We start from the raw sequence: 13,501 nt of genomic DNA on the forward strand, positions 1-13,501 counted from the left end.
TTAACATGTTCCAGGGCTAAAGGCACAAATACACACACATATGTGTTTACTACAATACAACAACACCTGCTGAGGTTTCCTCATTCACAGACACACACATGTGGACGTCCTCACTGGTGAGATCAGAGGCTTCTGCCACAAACAGGAAGTCAATATAATCTAATATCAGAGCCTGTTTGAGGTGCACACATCATCTCAGCTGGCCACACTTACTGTCAAACCCTCATGAGCTGTATAGTGACTGTGTGTTTATTTTACTGACACAATCAAGAAGGAACGAGTGGCCATGGCCAAACTTATGGCCGGCAGTGGTGTGAGTGAGTGTGTATATACTGTAGTTGAGTCATATTAGTAGTGAAACTACCCGGCTATGACACACATGCAGCACATAAAACATCAGCCACAGAGAAGCTCTGTTTGCTGCAATGGAGACACTCATGCACACACTCATATACGCACATATGCACATACACTAGCAAACAAGTTAAGACAGGGTGACACAATCTGGCAGAATGTGGTTCACACACACTCTCCCGGCAGAATACAAAGTATTAAAAGAACAAACACAGTGCAGATAAGCAAACTAAGTAAAAAATTATCTAAAATGCCTCGGTGCTTGCTTTGAAACCTGTCCAACTCCATAACCTTTACTTGAAAAAGGGAGGTTTGGATCCGGTTCAACTTCTTTGCAAGAGAAAGTTTTAAAATGGATTTCAACAGCCTCCAGAAACTGGGTGTTACGTTATTCATTTATGAATTATAGCTGGCTGTAGGTGGGGTGAACAGGAGTGACAGCAAGGTAGAGGCTGTTTTGCATATACAGCTGTGTGTTCAGTATTCACTGTCTGTCATTATTGTACCTTCTGCTGTTTTGTTTGACTGTGCATATTTCGAGCTGTTTGGTGTGTCTGTGTGTTGTTATGTCTGGACCCTTTTGTGTCACAGAGGTGCTGCCTTCACACCCTGCTCTGCTCTGTTACCGTCCTCAGCAGAGATGCAAACTTATCTGAAAGAAAGAAAGGAAGGTCGATGCACAGCTCCCTCCAACTGCAACATAATTATCTGGCATAAAGTTAAAAATGTGATGCGCCATCCTCAGAGGGTTTCATCGGAAAACATAAAGCGAGATTTCAAACATGGAGTTAGCCACTTGATAGTGAACGCCCCCCAATTTATTAAATTTTCTCTGACAAAATGTCAGAGTCTCTTCTCTTCAGTGGATCAACTACATCAAAGGTTTGATGCGGCAGATTAATATCATCAGCAGAGAGGAATCATTGTACATTAAAATTGATGATATTGCAAGTCACTCTTCAGATTATGGTATTATTTTGGTGATAATACAAAGCTCATAATGTGCATTAACGGTAGCTGAAAAATATAATTCAAAAAAGCGTTTTTATTTAAATAATGAGACTGTATTTCTTCTTTCTGCAGAAAATACATTTAAAGCTGAATATATTTTTAATCATAAAATAAAGTTTTATAATTACATGTAAATCGAAAACCCGAACTTTGCAACAACTATCGTCACTGTCGCTGCTGCTGCTGCAGGAAAGCAAACGGGAGAAAAGAAAAAAAGAGAAAAGAAAGAAAAATATAGTGATTTCCTACAAGCTCTGGTTTGTCTTGATCAGCTTTGACTCTGCCATATAAAATGCCTTGGCAGCACTGCATCGGAAACCCATTATTCTCTTCTTTGTACACAGTGATTTAATGGCATCTTACCAACGTTTTACAACTTTTATCTCCGGCCTCTTCATTATTCTGCAGACTGGCCCCTCTCTCTCTCTCTCTGTCGCTCTCTCTCTCTCTCTCTCTCTCGCTCTCTCTCCCTCTCTATCTCTCCCCTCTCTCTCTCTCTCTCTCTCTCTGTGAGTCTTTGTAGGCGGGTTTTCCGCCAGCAGGGTTTGGTTGATTCTCTATTGATTTGCTGGTGGGGCAGAGGAGGAGGAGAAGAAAGTGAAAGGGGAGGAGTGGAGGAGAAACCCCGGCCTGGTGAGGCAGGGAGAGAGAGTGAGGGAGAGGGAGAGAGAGTGAGAGAGAGAGAGAGAGAGAGAGAGAGAGAGAGAGAGAGAGAGATAGATGTGATTGTGCGTGTTTGGGACGAGAGAGCGAGGAGAGCACACAGTGATCACAATCAAGGCAAAAGTCCGACCGCGGAGGGAGCGCTCTTAAATCACGTGGGGGTGTGGATTTGTACAGGGAAAAAGTAAAAGTGTCGTCGGAGTGACTTCTGGTTGTACTTTGTTCTCCTCCTCTCTTTGCCTTTCCACCCCCCTCCGCCCTGCATTCCGCGGAGCAGCTGTGTTTTAATGCCCCTGCGCACCCGAGGAGGAGAGGAAGGAGAGAAGAGTGAGGAAGAAGAGGCAGAAGAAGAAGAAGAAGTAAGAAGGCCTGGACACCACCCCTCCTCGCCCTTTGGAGGTCTGTCCACTCTCCCCTCCTGGCCCTGCATGGACGGGGATGGGGAGAGCCGGATGCTGTTGCCGCGGGGCTGAGCGCCTCGCCTCCCCGTCTCTGGTGCGCCGCTTCCGGCCAGTGCTGCTGCTGATCATCGCTCTCTGCTGCGGTGCCCACATAGGTAACAAACTACACTTAAACACTGCATCCACGAAACGTCTCTCGGTCATAGTCGCAACTCATCTGTGATTTTACGCACTTTTTTGTCCAGTTTCGCACTAATTGCTGTGCGCTGCTGCAACTACAGCCTCAGAAACTATATTTTATTTTCAGTCTGTTGCATTTAACAGTCATCGGAGATACTTTATTGGTTATTAAGCGATTGCAATCACTGTGTTGCCGATCCTGGTGTTAGGCCCAGAGCTGCCTGACAATGGCTCTCTCTCCAGCGGCAGTGCAGCAGTCTGAGCACGGATCGAGTTTCTCCTCCTCTCTCCTGGGCCGTCATTCTCCTGTCTGCCCCTTAATGGCTCATGGAGGAGGGGAAGAGAAGGGAAGAGAGGGTGACTACCTCTTATATCCATAGCTATATAACAGATTGCAGTTATACTCCATCTATCTGAGTGTGGATGTAATCAGAAAAAGTTTAGATAGAGGCTGTGGTGTGTTGTAAATCCTACAAAATCTATTGTGGAGTACAGTTTATGGCCAGTTGGATGATGTCAATAATTAAATGCATCATAAGAAACGGTATCAAAGTGATTATAGTCTCACAAGCTAGACTCTTTAAAGGGAAAATGCATAAAGTAAGTGCTTTTCTGAACAGCAGTTTCTTTGTATTGGTGCTTGTTCGTTTTCTGATCATCACCAAAAGCAGAAACTCACAAATCTCAGTCTGAGCCCAATGCTAGATATAAAACAAAATAAAACAGAGATATAAACAAAAGAAGAGTGTGTTGCTGAAAGCCAAAGGTTAATAAGGTGTTTGTAAGGATCACTGACACTGACTTCATGATTTACTAACTCCTTATTTACCACATTTCATCACAATTCATTTGGTTATGTTTAGTGAAGACAGATGCATTTCTCATTTGGTGCAAAAAGCAGTCAAATCTTTTTTGTTTTTTTTGTTTTTCTTCTTCTTTTTTTCTTTTTTTTGGCCAAGTGTGTAGTGTTGCTATGTGTGCAGGGGGTTGGCTGTTGTGGCGGCTGTCTGTTGAGCAGTCACACCTCCAGTAATTAGTTTAACACGGCTCAGGCAGCGGGACAAAACCGCCCCTGCACGCAGCCGGGTGGGAACAGAGAGACCCACTTCACATTAAAGACCCTCCTGGCACTTTCTGTTACATGTGCGTCACCTGGAAAGAATGTGTATTATTTAGTCTGTTTAGCCAAACACAATGTTTTATTTGTTATAACTTGAACATTTCAGGATATTTATATCCATTTCACTGTCACTCCAGCTGTCAGCCCCATGTGTCTGTTTAGACTGGAAGGCAGGAACGTCCGAATTGTTGATTATTGTTCGCAGTGTCTAGTCGGGAGAGAGAGAGACAGAGAGAGACAGAGAGAGAGAGAAATAGAGAGAAAGGAGTGCAGGCTGTAGTGAGCTCCTGTAAAGCTTTGTATCTCTAAGCTTGGAGGGCTGTTTGTGTGATTTGAGCTCAGTGTGTGAGAGAGTGCACACAACAAGGTGATCAATAAGCACTTCACAAGCCATTCCCTCGGTTGAGAGATGATCCCAGTAGATCCTTTTCTGATCTCTGGAGATCAGAGAGGTTGGAGGCAGCCGGGTTGGGAGACAAAGAATCGCTAAACCTGCGAGATTCAGCTGGTGGAGCTTTTGACCTCTGTCTGATGGTAGAGAAGGTGCCTAAGGATGCGGAGAAGAGAGGCTGGGAGACGACCGGGGGGGGGGACTGGCCAGGGAATCGGGCGAAGAGGGCTGACAGCTGAAAACAGAGTAATGCTGATGGAGGCAAATGATTCAAGCTGAGGGGAAAAAAAAAATCAGATCTGAACAGATGAAGCTTGAGAAAAAAGAAGAGACGAGACCAGTGCGATGATGAAGTCAGCTGGGAGAGGGGGATGGAGTGAAAAGGAGAGGTTGATATTATGGTAGGACGTGGTGTGGGCATTGCTGACTGTTTTATTGTGTCTGTATTAGATTCTTGCCCCAGGGGATGAAACAGACCAGGATCTGGGTGTGTTGAACAGCCCTCACAAGAGGAGTTATTTATTCTGTTCTTCACACTATTTTCAAGTCAATTCAGTATTCATCACCTCAGCTCTATTTACCACAAATTTCTTATGTGTATGATGAGATTTTCTTTTGAAAGTACAGCTGCGGAATACTTATAGAGAGCACGTAAAGAGGACGTCCTCACTACAGGGAGATCACGGGAAGCCTTGAAGAACATCATATGAAAATCCTGTTTGCTTGATGCGTTCACAGGGAGGAAAGAGTGCGGCGTGGGCTATAAAGGGGAGGTGGTGTGAAACTTCATCAGATGCCATGTCATCAGAGAAGTTTTAACCTTTGTATAAGTCAGCGGTTTGAACCCCGAGTCCTTCAGTTACAGGGTCAACTCCCTTTTTGCTACGTCACCATGCTGGGGACAGTGTCAGTGAATGAGCGCTTTTGTGCGTTTTCAGAGCGGCTCATGATTCCGATACCCTCTGAAAGAGAATAAACCCACTCTGATTAGATTGGAAGCGGTATTTAGGTAGTGCAGGGCAGATAGGAGGGAGAGAAGGAGGCGTTTTCGGTGCGCCAGTCAAAGACACAATGTGTCCTCAGTGCTCAGACCGTCTGTACAGTGGTGGTTGGCATGGAAGGCAGCCTGTGTATGTGTGTGTGTCTGTGGGTTGTGGTGTCAGTATTTAACGGGCTGGAGAGAGATTCTGAGGCATGGTGTGAGTGGGGGTCCGTACCTGCACCCTGCTTTCTAAAACTCAGAACACTACTGCCCCCAAATGGTGACACCCAACTCCTTCATGCCCCAAAAATCAAATAAACGTACAAAGAAGAAAACTGGAATGTGCTGTTTTGCTTGTGCGTGTTTATGTGTTAGTGGCTACTTATGGTTGTTAAGTGATGGTGTGACATTAAGGGAATCTGTTGATTTCACTAAAAACCATGCACTTTCTGCTTTTGCTTGGCCATTAGGAGATCATACCACCATCTGAGGATCACAGACTGTGTGCGTTTAACAGAAGCACAACCAGCATTCTTTCTAAGATAGCTATTTTTGTGTGTGTGTGTGTGTGTGTGTGTGTGTGTGTGTGTGCATGTGTGCGCGTGTGTGCAGCTGCCCATACTCTCTCTCTGGCCTAATCTAATAGGAGCACGCTGTGACTGATGCATTAGGTATGGTCTCTAATCTCTCTCTCGCTCCAACTCTCTCTCTGTCTCTCCCTCTCTCTCTCTGATGATCTATGATATAAAAGGCTGGTTTGACCCTTGTTACATTCAGAACATTCGGAGGACAGAATAATCAGTCTTTTGGATGCATTTCCGTACTTCAGCCTGCTCTGGTGATCATGATTATAGCTGTAAACAAACATTAATCTGCCCCAAAAAAAAAAAGAAAACATAACTTAAAGTCATATTTGATAAAGGGAAATTTTGATTGTGTATTATTTTCAGTGTTGCTGTTATGCAGGACAGGCACAAAGACAGCTGCCTCAAAAATGACTACAGAATTTAATCTACAAAACAGTGTGAACAAAGAGTTTTACTGAATCATGGTAGTGTGTATGCATGCGAAGCAAACGCTGTATTGTCAAGTTATCTCTGGCTACCATACCTTATGTGTTGAAGATTTGTCTATCCTTGGCTTGTGGGAAAATGTTCTTTATCTTTCTCTCTGGCTGCTCTTTGGTTTATTACACTTCAGGTTTATTACACTCGCAGAGCAGCTCTGCTGATTGATCAAGACTTTGAACCAGCGGCTGGTTCTTTTTCCATCTGTATTAGGCTGGATTGTAACAGGCTGGTGGCATTGTGTGTTTAAGATCAAAGCCTTCTTCAGACAGTAGCCGTAGTTGTCTAAAGTGAGCACATCAACTTTCCATTTCTCGTGAGAGCCAGCTCTCAGTCTCATTCCTGCCTAAATTATGAGATGTGTATGTTTCTCTCTTGCAGTATTTCTGACTCTCCCTGTGTGTGTGTCTTCTACAGGTCAGTGTCAAGTGGCAACCCCTCAGTGTCGTATCCAGAAGTGCACCACCGACTTCGTCTCCCTGACCTCCCACCTGACGCCGGCTGTGGATGGCTTTCACACTGAATTTTGCAAAGCTTTACGTGCGTACTCGGCCTGCACCCAGAGGACAGCCAAGTCCTGCCGGGGGAACCTGGTCTTCCACTCGGCCGTGCTGGGCATCTCAGACCTCATGAGCCAGAGGAATTGCTCCAGAGACGGGCCCACTTCCTCCACGCACCCCGAGGTCCACCCCGAGCCCTGCAGCTACCACAGTCGCACCCAACACGCCCACACACACTCCCACGTGCATGCACACACACATGCCCATGCGCACGGCCATGGCCACAGCCACTCTCAGCCTGGGTACCTATTCTGCGGGCTGTTTGGGGACCCACACCTGAGGACATTTAAGGACAGCTTCCAGACTTGTAAGGTGGAGGGGGCGTGGCCTCTCATCGATAATGACTATCTGTCGGTGCAGGTCACTAATGTTCCCGTGGTACCTGGCTCGAGTGCCACGGCAACCAATAAGGTGAGAGGAGAGCTGTTGCAAAGGGGGAAGCAGAGAGAAGTGGGCTTTTTGGGGTCTAATTTGCTGTCATTAAGGCTGAAAGAGTTTCCTAAGTGAGAGCAGCTGGTGTAATTTAGTTTATTTCTGTGAGTGTGTGTGTGTGTGTGTGTGTGTGTGTGTGTGTGTGTGTGTGTGTGTGTGTGTGTGTTTGTCAGAGAGAAACATTTTCTATAATGACCTCTAAGTTGCTTTTCTGTGTTTCAGAGAAGGAAATCTTATCAGTGTGAGCCTGGAAAACACCCTTGCTCTCCATGCTCTATTTTCCTCTCTCTTCCCGTCTCGCTCTCTCTGTGTCTTTCACTCACAGATGTGAGGCAAACAGCCCGATCTTGTGACTGTCTTATTTGACTGAAGCAGTGTTGGAAACCTAACTTGGTTAATGGCTGCTTATAGCATGACCTCTAATAACATGGAATGAGATGTGTGAAAGGACCTACTGTTTACTTATGTGTGTGTTCGCAAGTATTTGTGTGTGCGTGCGTGTCTCATAAGTGGCACTCCTCACACTAAACTTAAAGCACTGTGTGTGTTAAAGGTCCTTATCCCTGTATGACAAAAATGATACACTTGCACTTACAAGCACATACACACACACACACACACACACACACACACGCACACACACTCTACGAAATGGATGACGAGCCACACAAGGTGATCTTTGTGGTGTGAAAGAAGCGATGTTGATGTTTCCCCCGATGATCTACCCTCTCTAGTTGAGTCGATAGCTTTAATTATTAAAGCACATACACACCCATACATACACTTAGTCATACACTCATTGGCAGAAACACACACACATATTAAGCAAACAGCAGGGTTGCTACACGGTGGAGCTGAAGGTCTAACCTTGTGTCAGAGGTGGGGCAAGTTATTAGTCATGATTATTAGGGACACACACACACACTCTTATACACACGCACACACACACACACACACACACATTAACAGCCCTCCAGGCTTAATGGCCTGCCAGGCCTCATTCCTCACAGCTGTCATGTGAACAAAGCAGCCATTCACCGGAACTATGATGCTAGTGCTAACCGTAATGCTCACACCACACCCTGTATCCACCACGGCTTCCATTCACCACTGGGGCCCCGTGTGTTTTTATGTGTATGTGTGTGTGTGTGCATGTGTCAGCATGTTTGTATAGCTGTGTCAAATTACAACTTGTTAAAAAGTCATTAAGTCATTTCTCAAATGTCGTGCGATAAGAGTCAATAACCTGTGTAGGTGAATGTTAATATTTGTGTGTGTGAGTGTGAGAGAGACTTTTTACCTAGGGCTGTAACCACTGATAGTTCTCATAATCAATTAATCTGGTGATTTTTTTTCTCGATTAACAGATTAATGATTTAGTTGATAAAATGTCCAACAAAAAAATATTCAGTTTGCAATGACACAAAACAGAGAAAAGCAACACACCTTCACCACAGAAGGATTTTCTTTTGCTTGAAAACCAGTTATCAAATTAGTTGCCAATTAAATTCTGTTGATCCACTAAACAATGAATTAGGGCTGCAATTGCGATTATTGACATTATTGATTGATTTGCTGATCATTTTTTGAATAATCAATTACTCATTTGGTCTTTAAAATGTCAAAACATAGTGAAATTGACCGTCACAATTTCCCAGACCCCAAGTAAAGTCTCCAGAGTAGAATGTTTGTCCAATCAGCAGGAAGAATCCAAAAGATGTAAAACTGTGTACTTAAACTCTGTTTCAGCTCCACTCGGCTCTTTGATGAAAGTTGTGTTTGTCCTGTATCTAATGAATTGACTTTGTAACTGCGAACTGTCTCTTGCATTTTTAAATGCACTTCATTCACTGAACTTAAAATATCTCTACAGCTTATCTGATGCTCCCTCTCTCCTGCTCTATAGATCACCATCATCTTCAAGCCCTATGAGGGTTGCACAGACCAGAGGGTCTACCAGGCCGTCACAGACAACCTCCCTGCTGCTTTTGATGATGGCACCGTGAGCAGTGGAGACCCCATCCACACTTTTGCTGGTGCAGACGGGGCAGCCGGGAAGGTCCGGGCTCTTTGGATCTCTGAGCGCACCCCGGGGCACCACGTGGAGCTGCATGCTGGCTACATTGGTGTGACTGTAATTGTTCGCCAGCTGGGCCGCTACCTGACCCTGGCAGTGCGGATCCCAGAGGAGTTGGCTCAGGCCTATGATGCCACCCAGGACCTGCAGCTCTGTCTGAACGGCTGCCCCAGTGGAGAGCGCATCGACCAGGCAGGGCATCTTCCCCTGCCCCTCTCCCCTCCTGCGCTTGGCCTTCAGCTTCAGCAGCTACGTCGGCCCAGCTACGCCTCACAGACACAAGCGTACCCCTACGGTACCCCGCAGGTTTTCGGTGTGGACGGGGCAAAGGAACGCTGCAGGGAGAAGCTGGAGGAGCCAGACATTTACTTCCACTCCTGCGTGTTTGATCTCTTGACCACCGGGGATGCTAATTTCACAGTGGCGGCTTACAGTGCCCAGAAGGACATGGAGAGTCTCCACCCACACCGGGATAGATGGAGGATTTATCCCCGTGGCTCCGCCACCTCCACCTTAAACTCTGATTGTCAACCAATCAAAAGGCTCACTCTGCTCCTGCTGTGTGCTTTGAGTGTTGCGTTGATGTATTAGCAGGAGTTGGAGTCTTTATGTATGCCCGCCTGTGAGTGGGCTCGTGTATGTGTGTGCACTAGAAAGAGAGTTTTTTGCCGAGCACTGATACTGAGCACTGATTCCTCTCTCATGCAGAGAGGAAACAGCAGGCTGGACAGTTACTGGGAACTAGATGTTTTTGTAGAAGAGGTGGCAGATCTCCCAGTGGGCACAGGGGATACTGGTGACACTAACTTCATCTTACGTGGCAGAATCTGCCCTCTGGAGGTAAAATACACAGCAGATGTGATGACGGCTTACGCTGTCTGTCTTCATCTTTGGACACACACAATTGACATAAACATTCCTGTGTGGGTGAATTGAGTATGTGGATATACACTCCAGACTGTAAATAGTTCATTTTGTCTTCAGTGCACAGTGTAATGGCGTAGACTTTGATGTGATTTTTCTTTGATAACTCAGACAGAGGATGTTTGTTTTAACAGAAGCACTTTATTTTATTTTATTTTATTTTTTTAACAAATCCACATCAGTGTTTCTTCTTCCCATTTACTCTCCTCCACCAAAATCTCCAGTGGCTCAAGTTTTGGAGACTATAATTTTGTTTTTGATCCTTTCAAAGTAAAAGTCAGTTACATTACAAGGAGCTGCCATTTTTGTTAAAGTGCATCATTCTTCCAGTAGCTGATTTGACTCAGCGCCTCATTTAAAGTCAGTCAATGTGAGTTTTTCTGTTGAATGTATTATGAATATTGTCACAGCAAATGCCATCAGTACTATTTTCTTGCTGTATGAATTTGTTGTTTTTTCTGATTTCAAATATGTGTGTGCGTGTGTGCGAGCCTGAGTGCATGCGTCAGTGTTTTGTTTTTTTTTTTACCAGTTTTGGTGACATGTTTGAATGTGTTTTTATTTCTTCTGAAAATCATGGTATTTCCACCTTTTTTTCAAGAGGCTGTGACGATACAGGCTCATGTTTGTTACTCAGCGTAAACTTTGTTGTTTTCATTTGAGCCAAAGACAGATGATGTATGATTTTTTATGTAGAAAGGAAATCATAACTCACCACCAAACCAGCACCCTCCTCCTCCTCCTCCTCCTCCTCCTCCTCCTCACAGTCCCCCCTCCCCATGTTTTTAAACTTGCTACTGTAGACTATTTTTCTCCTACTGCCAGAATTGACAAGCTGCTCCTTAATGAGATATGTGTAAGATACTGGAGTGTGGACAAAACACTGCAAATCACTGAGAAAACGTCACCACAGAATCAGCGGGGATACATACTTCAGCATTGTGTCGTGGGAAATGAATGCCATTTGATACCTGGTAGAAATGTTAATCCCTACAACTATGAGCTTTTTTTTAACATGTAACATTCTGTATAACTGTGCCCCACTTTTTTGGCCATATAAGCTTAATCTCAGTTTTTTGGCATTGTGATCTCTTACATCATGTGTGAGTGTCAGTTTGGTGAAGAGTGACTGGTCAGTGTTGAAATACTTAACTTATTTATGAACGTAGTGTCCTGTAGGGGAAGTTAAGCTCCATATTCTTGCTGTTGGATAATAATTTAAAAAAATGTCAGATGTGATTGTACTGCCACCTAGTGGTGCTCTGTTGCTATGTCAGTGTGTTACTCAAGGCGCTCAAAAAGAAAAAAAAAAAAAGAAAAAGAAAAAAATTGAGGAAACAAACTGTGTGCAAGTGTTTTATTTAAAAAACAATAAAGTCAAAATGATCAAGCTTACTTGCTGTTTATTACTTTTACAAGAATATAAAAAGCAAAACAAATGTAAAATTATTTTATTTTTTGTAAACTTCCAAAAAACGTTGTGCCAAGTTTTCACTACAAATGTTTTAGTAATTCAAGGAATTCAGAGTTAAAGATTAGACCCGACAAACAGAAGCACACACACTCACACACACACACACACACACACGTCTGTACAGTATGTGCACTAACCCATCTGTCTGAGGTTAGGTTTTGAACAGATACCAAGTTTGGCTTCGCAAACACAATCTGTTTTCAACTGCCACAGTCAGCAACACCTGGGATGTCGGTTCTGAAGGGCTGAAAATGGCGCGACAAAAGATTTGTAGCATTTGAGAGCTGCTTCTCCTGCGATCCTGACAGTGGATACTTTCCCATTTAATCCATGAAACCTTCCAAAAAGCTCTGTGTAAGACCACAGGAACATATCATCTTCCAGTGCACAAATCATCACTGTATAGATTCAGACAAGAAAAAGTTCCCCTCTCTGGGTTAGTTTGTTTTTTCAAGGTCACACAGCAGAAGCTCTCCATTCATCTGAAAAATCAAATACACTGTTACTGTCATATGAAAAAAATGTAATTCAGTTATGGTGAATAAAACAAGTTCAAGCACTTTTAGACATAATACTGTATGTACTTATACAACCTGTATAACAGTGAATGATGCCACACTTATCTGCAAGTGTACATGTGCTGTATGTTGCTCTAATTAATGCTCATAGACTCTTACCACTTAATAACAGCGTAAGTGGTCATCAGAGTGTTGAAGACGATGATCTTCATGAGAAGCAGCCTCATGGCCAGTACGACCACCGTGTTTGTCCACACATCAACGTCTAGAGACCACAAAGACCGACATGAGGATCAACATCTGTGCAGAATGTGTCATGGAGAATTGTTTTTTTTTGTTTTTGTTTTTACTGGAAACTGCAAATAAGTCAAATTTACCTTCTGTCTCTTCATCTTCATAGCAACTCTTGTCTTGATCATCGGAAATGATAAAAATGTGTTAAAGGGTTGGTAAAAAACAATAAGACTGATATTTTCACATGTGATCCGCTTCAGTCCCACCTGATGAGGTAATGCGATGTCTCCTGGTGACTTTTGGGTGTCGTCTGCGACTGATGGAGCAACTGTACGATGGCCAGTCACTGGTCACCACTGTGATTATCGCCACGGCACTGTGGCTGCGATGCTTCCTGTTTAGAGCAATGCTGTTTGGTGCAGTGAACATGTGGCCTTCTGATGGTGAGCTCCAGCTGACCTCTAGGTGCCCCCTCCTGAAGTCACTAACCATACAAACCAGCAGGGTCCAGCCGAGCCTTTCCCCTGACAGGTGCACCGGATGGGCCAGAGATGCCAGGACATCACCCTCTACCCCACCTGACCCAGGTGGAGGATGGAGGATCATGAAGAGGAATACAAAATTAGGATAAAAATGATAAAATAATAATAATAATAACAATAAAGATACATTTAACCTTATTACTTGACAGCTAGAAACACAAACTGTAAAATTCCCCCTGTAAAGGCAGGCAATATTTTGTATGTATAAGGTTTTTACTGAACAATGCTGCAGCACTTTCTTGCTCATTGATCCAAAACATACACCAGGATCACGTTTCAGAGATTAAAAGCTCTTACCTGTCCATAAATAGATGATAGGAAGGTAAAACAGACCCCTGGATGGCTCAGTCATGTCTGCTTTAGTCGGAGGGGATTCTGTGATATTGTGTGAGTGTGTGTGTTTGTGCGCCTACTGTGTGTGTGAAATGGGGGCATGCCGTTTGGATTTGCCAGGAGCATTGCATTATGGGGGATTGACATGCCTCATTGTTGGCGACCTTATACTAACAATGCTACCCCCTCCTCTATGCCCCCACTCCGTCCCAACACGCAACTGAAACACACACTCTGA

At 44.2% G+C, this 13,501-nt stretch overlaps 2 protein-coding genes across 2 annotated transcripts; one reads left to right on the forward strand and one right to left on the reverse strand.

The window, feature by feature from the left end:
• Nucleotides 1–2,054: 2,054 nt before the first annotated feature.
• On the forward strand, nucleotides 2,055–11,557 carry rgmb (repulsive guidance molecule BMP co-receptor b). Its single transcript, XM_023413635.2, has 3 exons — nucleotides 2,055–2,584; nucleotides 6,587–7,140; nucleotides 9,068–11,557. Exons 1-3 carry the CDS (start codon nucleotides 2,467–2,469, stop codon nucleotides 9,827–9,829), a joined length of 1,434 nt encoding a protein of 477 aa, XP_023269403.1. The 5' UTR covers nucleotides 2,055–2,466; the 3' UTR covers nucleotides 9,830–11,557.
• LOC147818718 (uncharacterized) lies at nucleotides 11,548–13,490 on the reverse strand. Its single transcript, XM_087175900.1, has 5 exons — nucleotides 13,228–13,490; nucleotides 12,655–12,966; nucleotides 12,532–12,564; nucleotides 12,314–12,419; nucleotides 11,548–12,118 (listed from the first exon to the last, which is right to left on the reverse strand). Coding segments are annotated over exons 1-5 (507 nt in total). The 5' UTR covers nucleotides 13,283–13,490; the 3' UTR covers nucleotides 11,548–12,117.
• Between the last annotated feature and the right edge of the window lie 11 nt (nucleotides 13,491–13,501).

Source organism: Seriola lalandi, unplaced genomic scaffold (genome assembly GCF_002814215.2).
Source record: "Seriola lalandi dorsalis isolate HSWRI2012SDOR001 ecotype SW California unplaced genomic scaffold, Sedor1 jcf7180002054517, whole genome shotgun sequence".
Taxonomy (NCBI): domain Eukaryota; kingdom Metazoa; phylum Chordata; class Actinopteri; order Carangiformes; family Carangidae; genus Seriola; species Seriola lalandi.

What these genes read in the sequence shown, in the direction of transcription:
- LOC147818718 (XM_087175900.1), bottom strand. Translation starts at nt 13,282, where the DNA reads ATGACTGAGCCATCCAGGGGTCTGTTTTACCTTCCTATCATCTATTTA. An exon ending in TATCATCTATTTATGGACAG is followed by an intron (nt 12,967 to 13,227) that starts GTAAGAGCTTTT and finishes CACCTGGGTCAG; the next exon opens with GTGGGGTAGAGGGTGATGTC. An exon ending in ACATCGCATTACCTCATCAG is followed by an intron (nt 12,565 to 12,654) that starts GTGGGACTGAAG and finishes CCGATGATCAAG; the next exon opens with ACAAGAGTTGCTATGAAGAT.
- rgmb (XM_023413635.2), top strand. Translation starts at nt 2,467, where the DNA reads ATGGGGAGAGCCGGATGCTGTTGCCGCGGGGCTGAGCGCCTCGCCTCC. An exon ending in CTGCTGCGGTGCCCACATAG is followed by an intron (nt 2,585 to 6,586) that starts GTAACAAACTAC and finishes TGTCTTCTACAG; the next exon opens with GTCAGTGTCAAGTGGCAACC. An exon ending in GTGCCACGGCAACCAATAAG is followed by an intron (nt 7,141 to 9,067) that starts GTGAGAGGAGAG and finishes CCTGCTCTATAG; the next exon opens with ATCACCATCATCTTCAAGCC.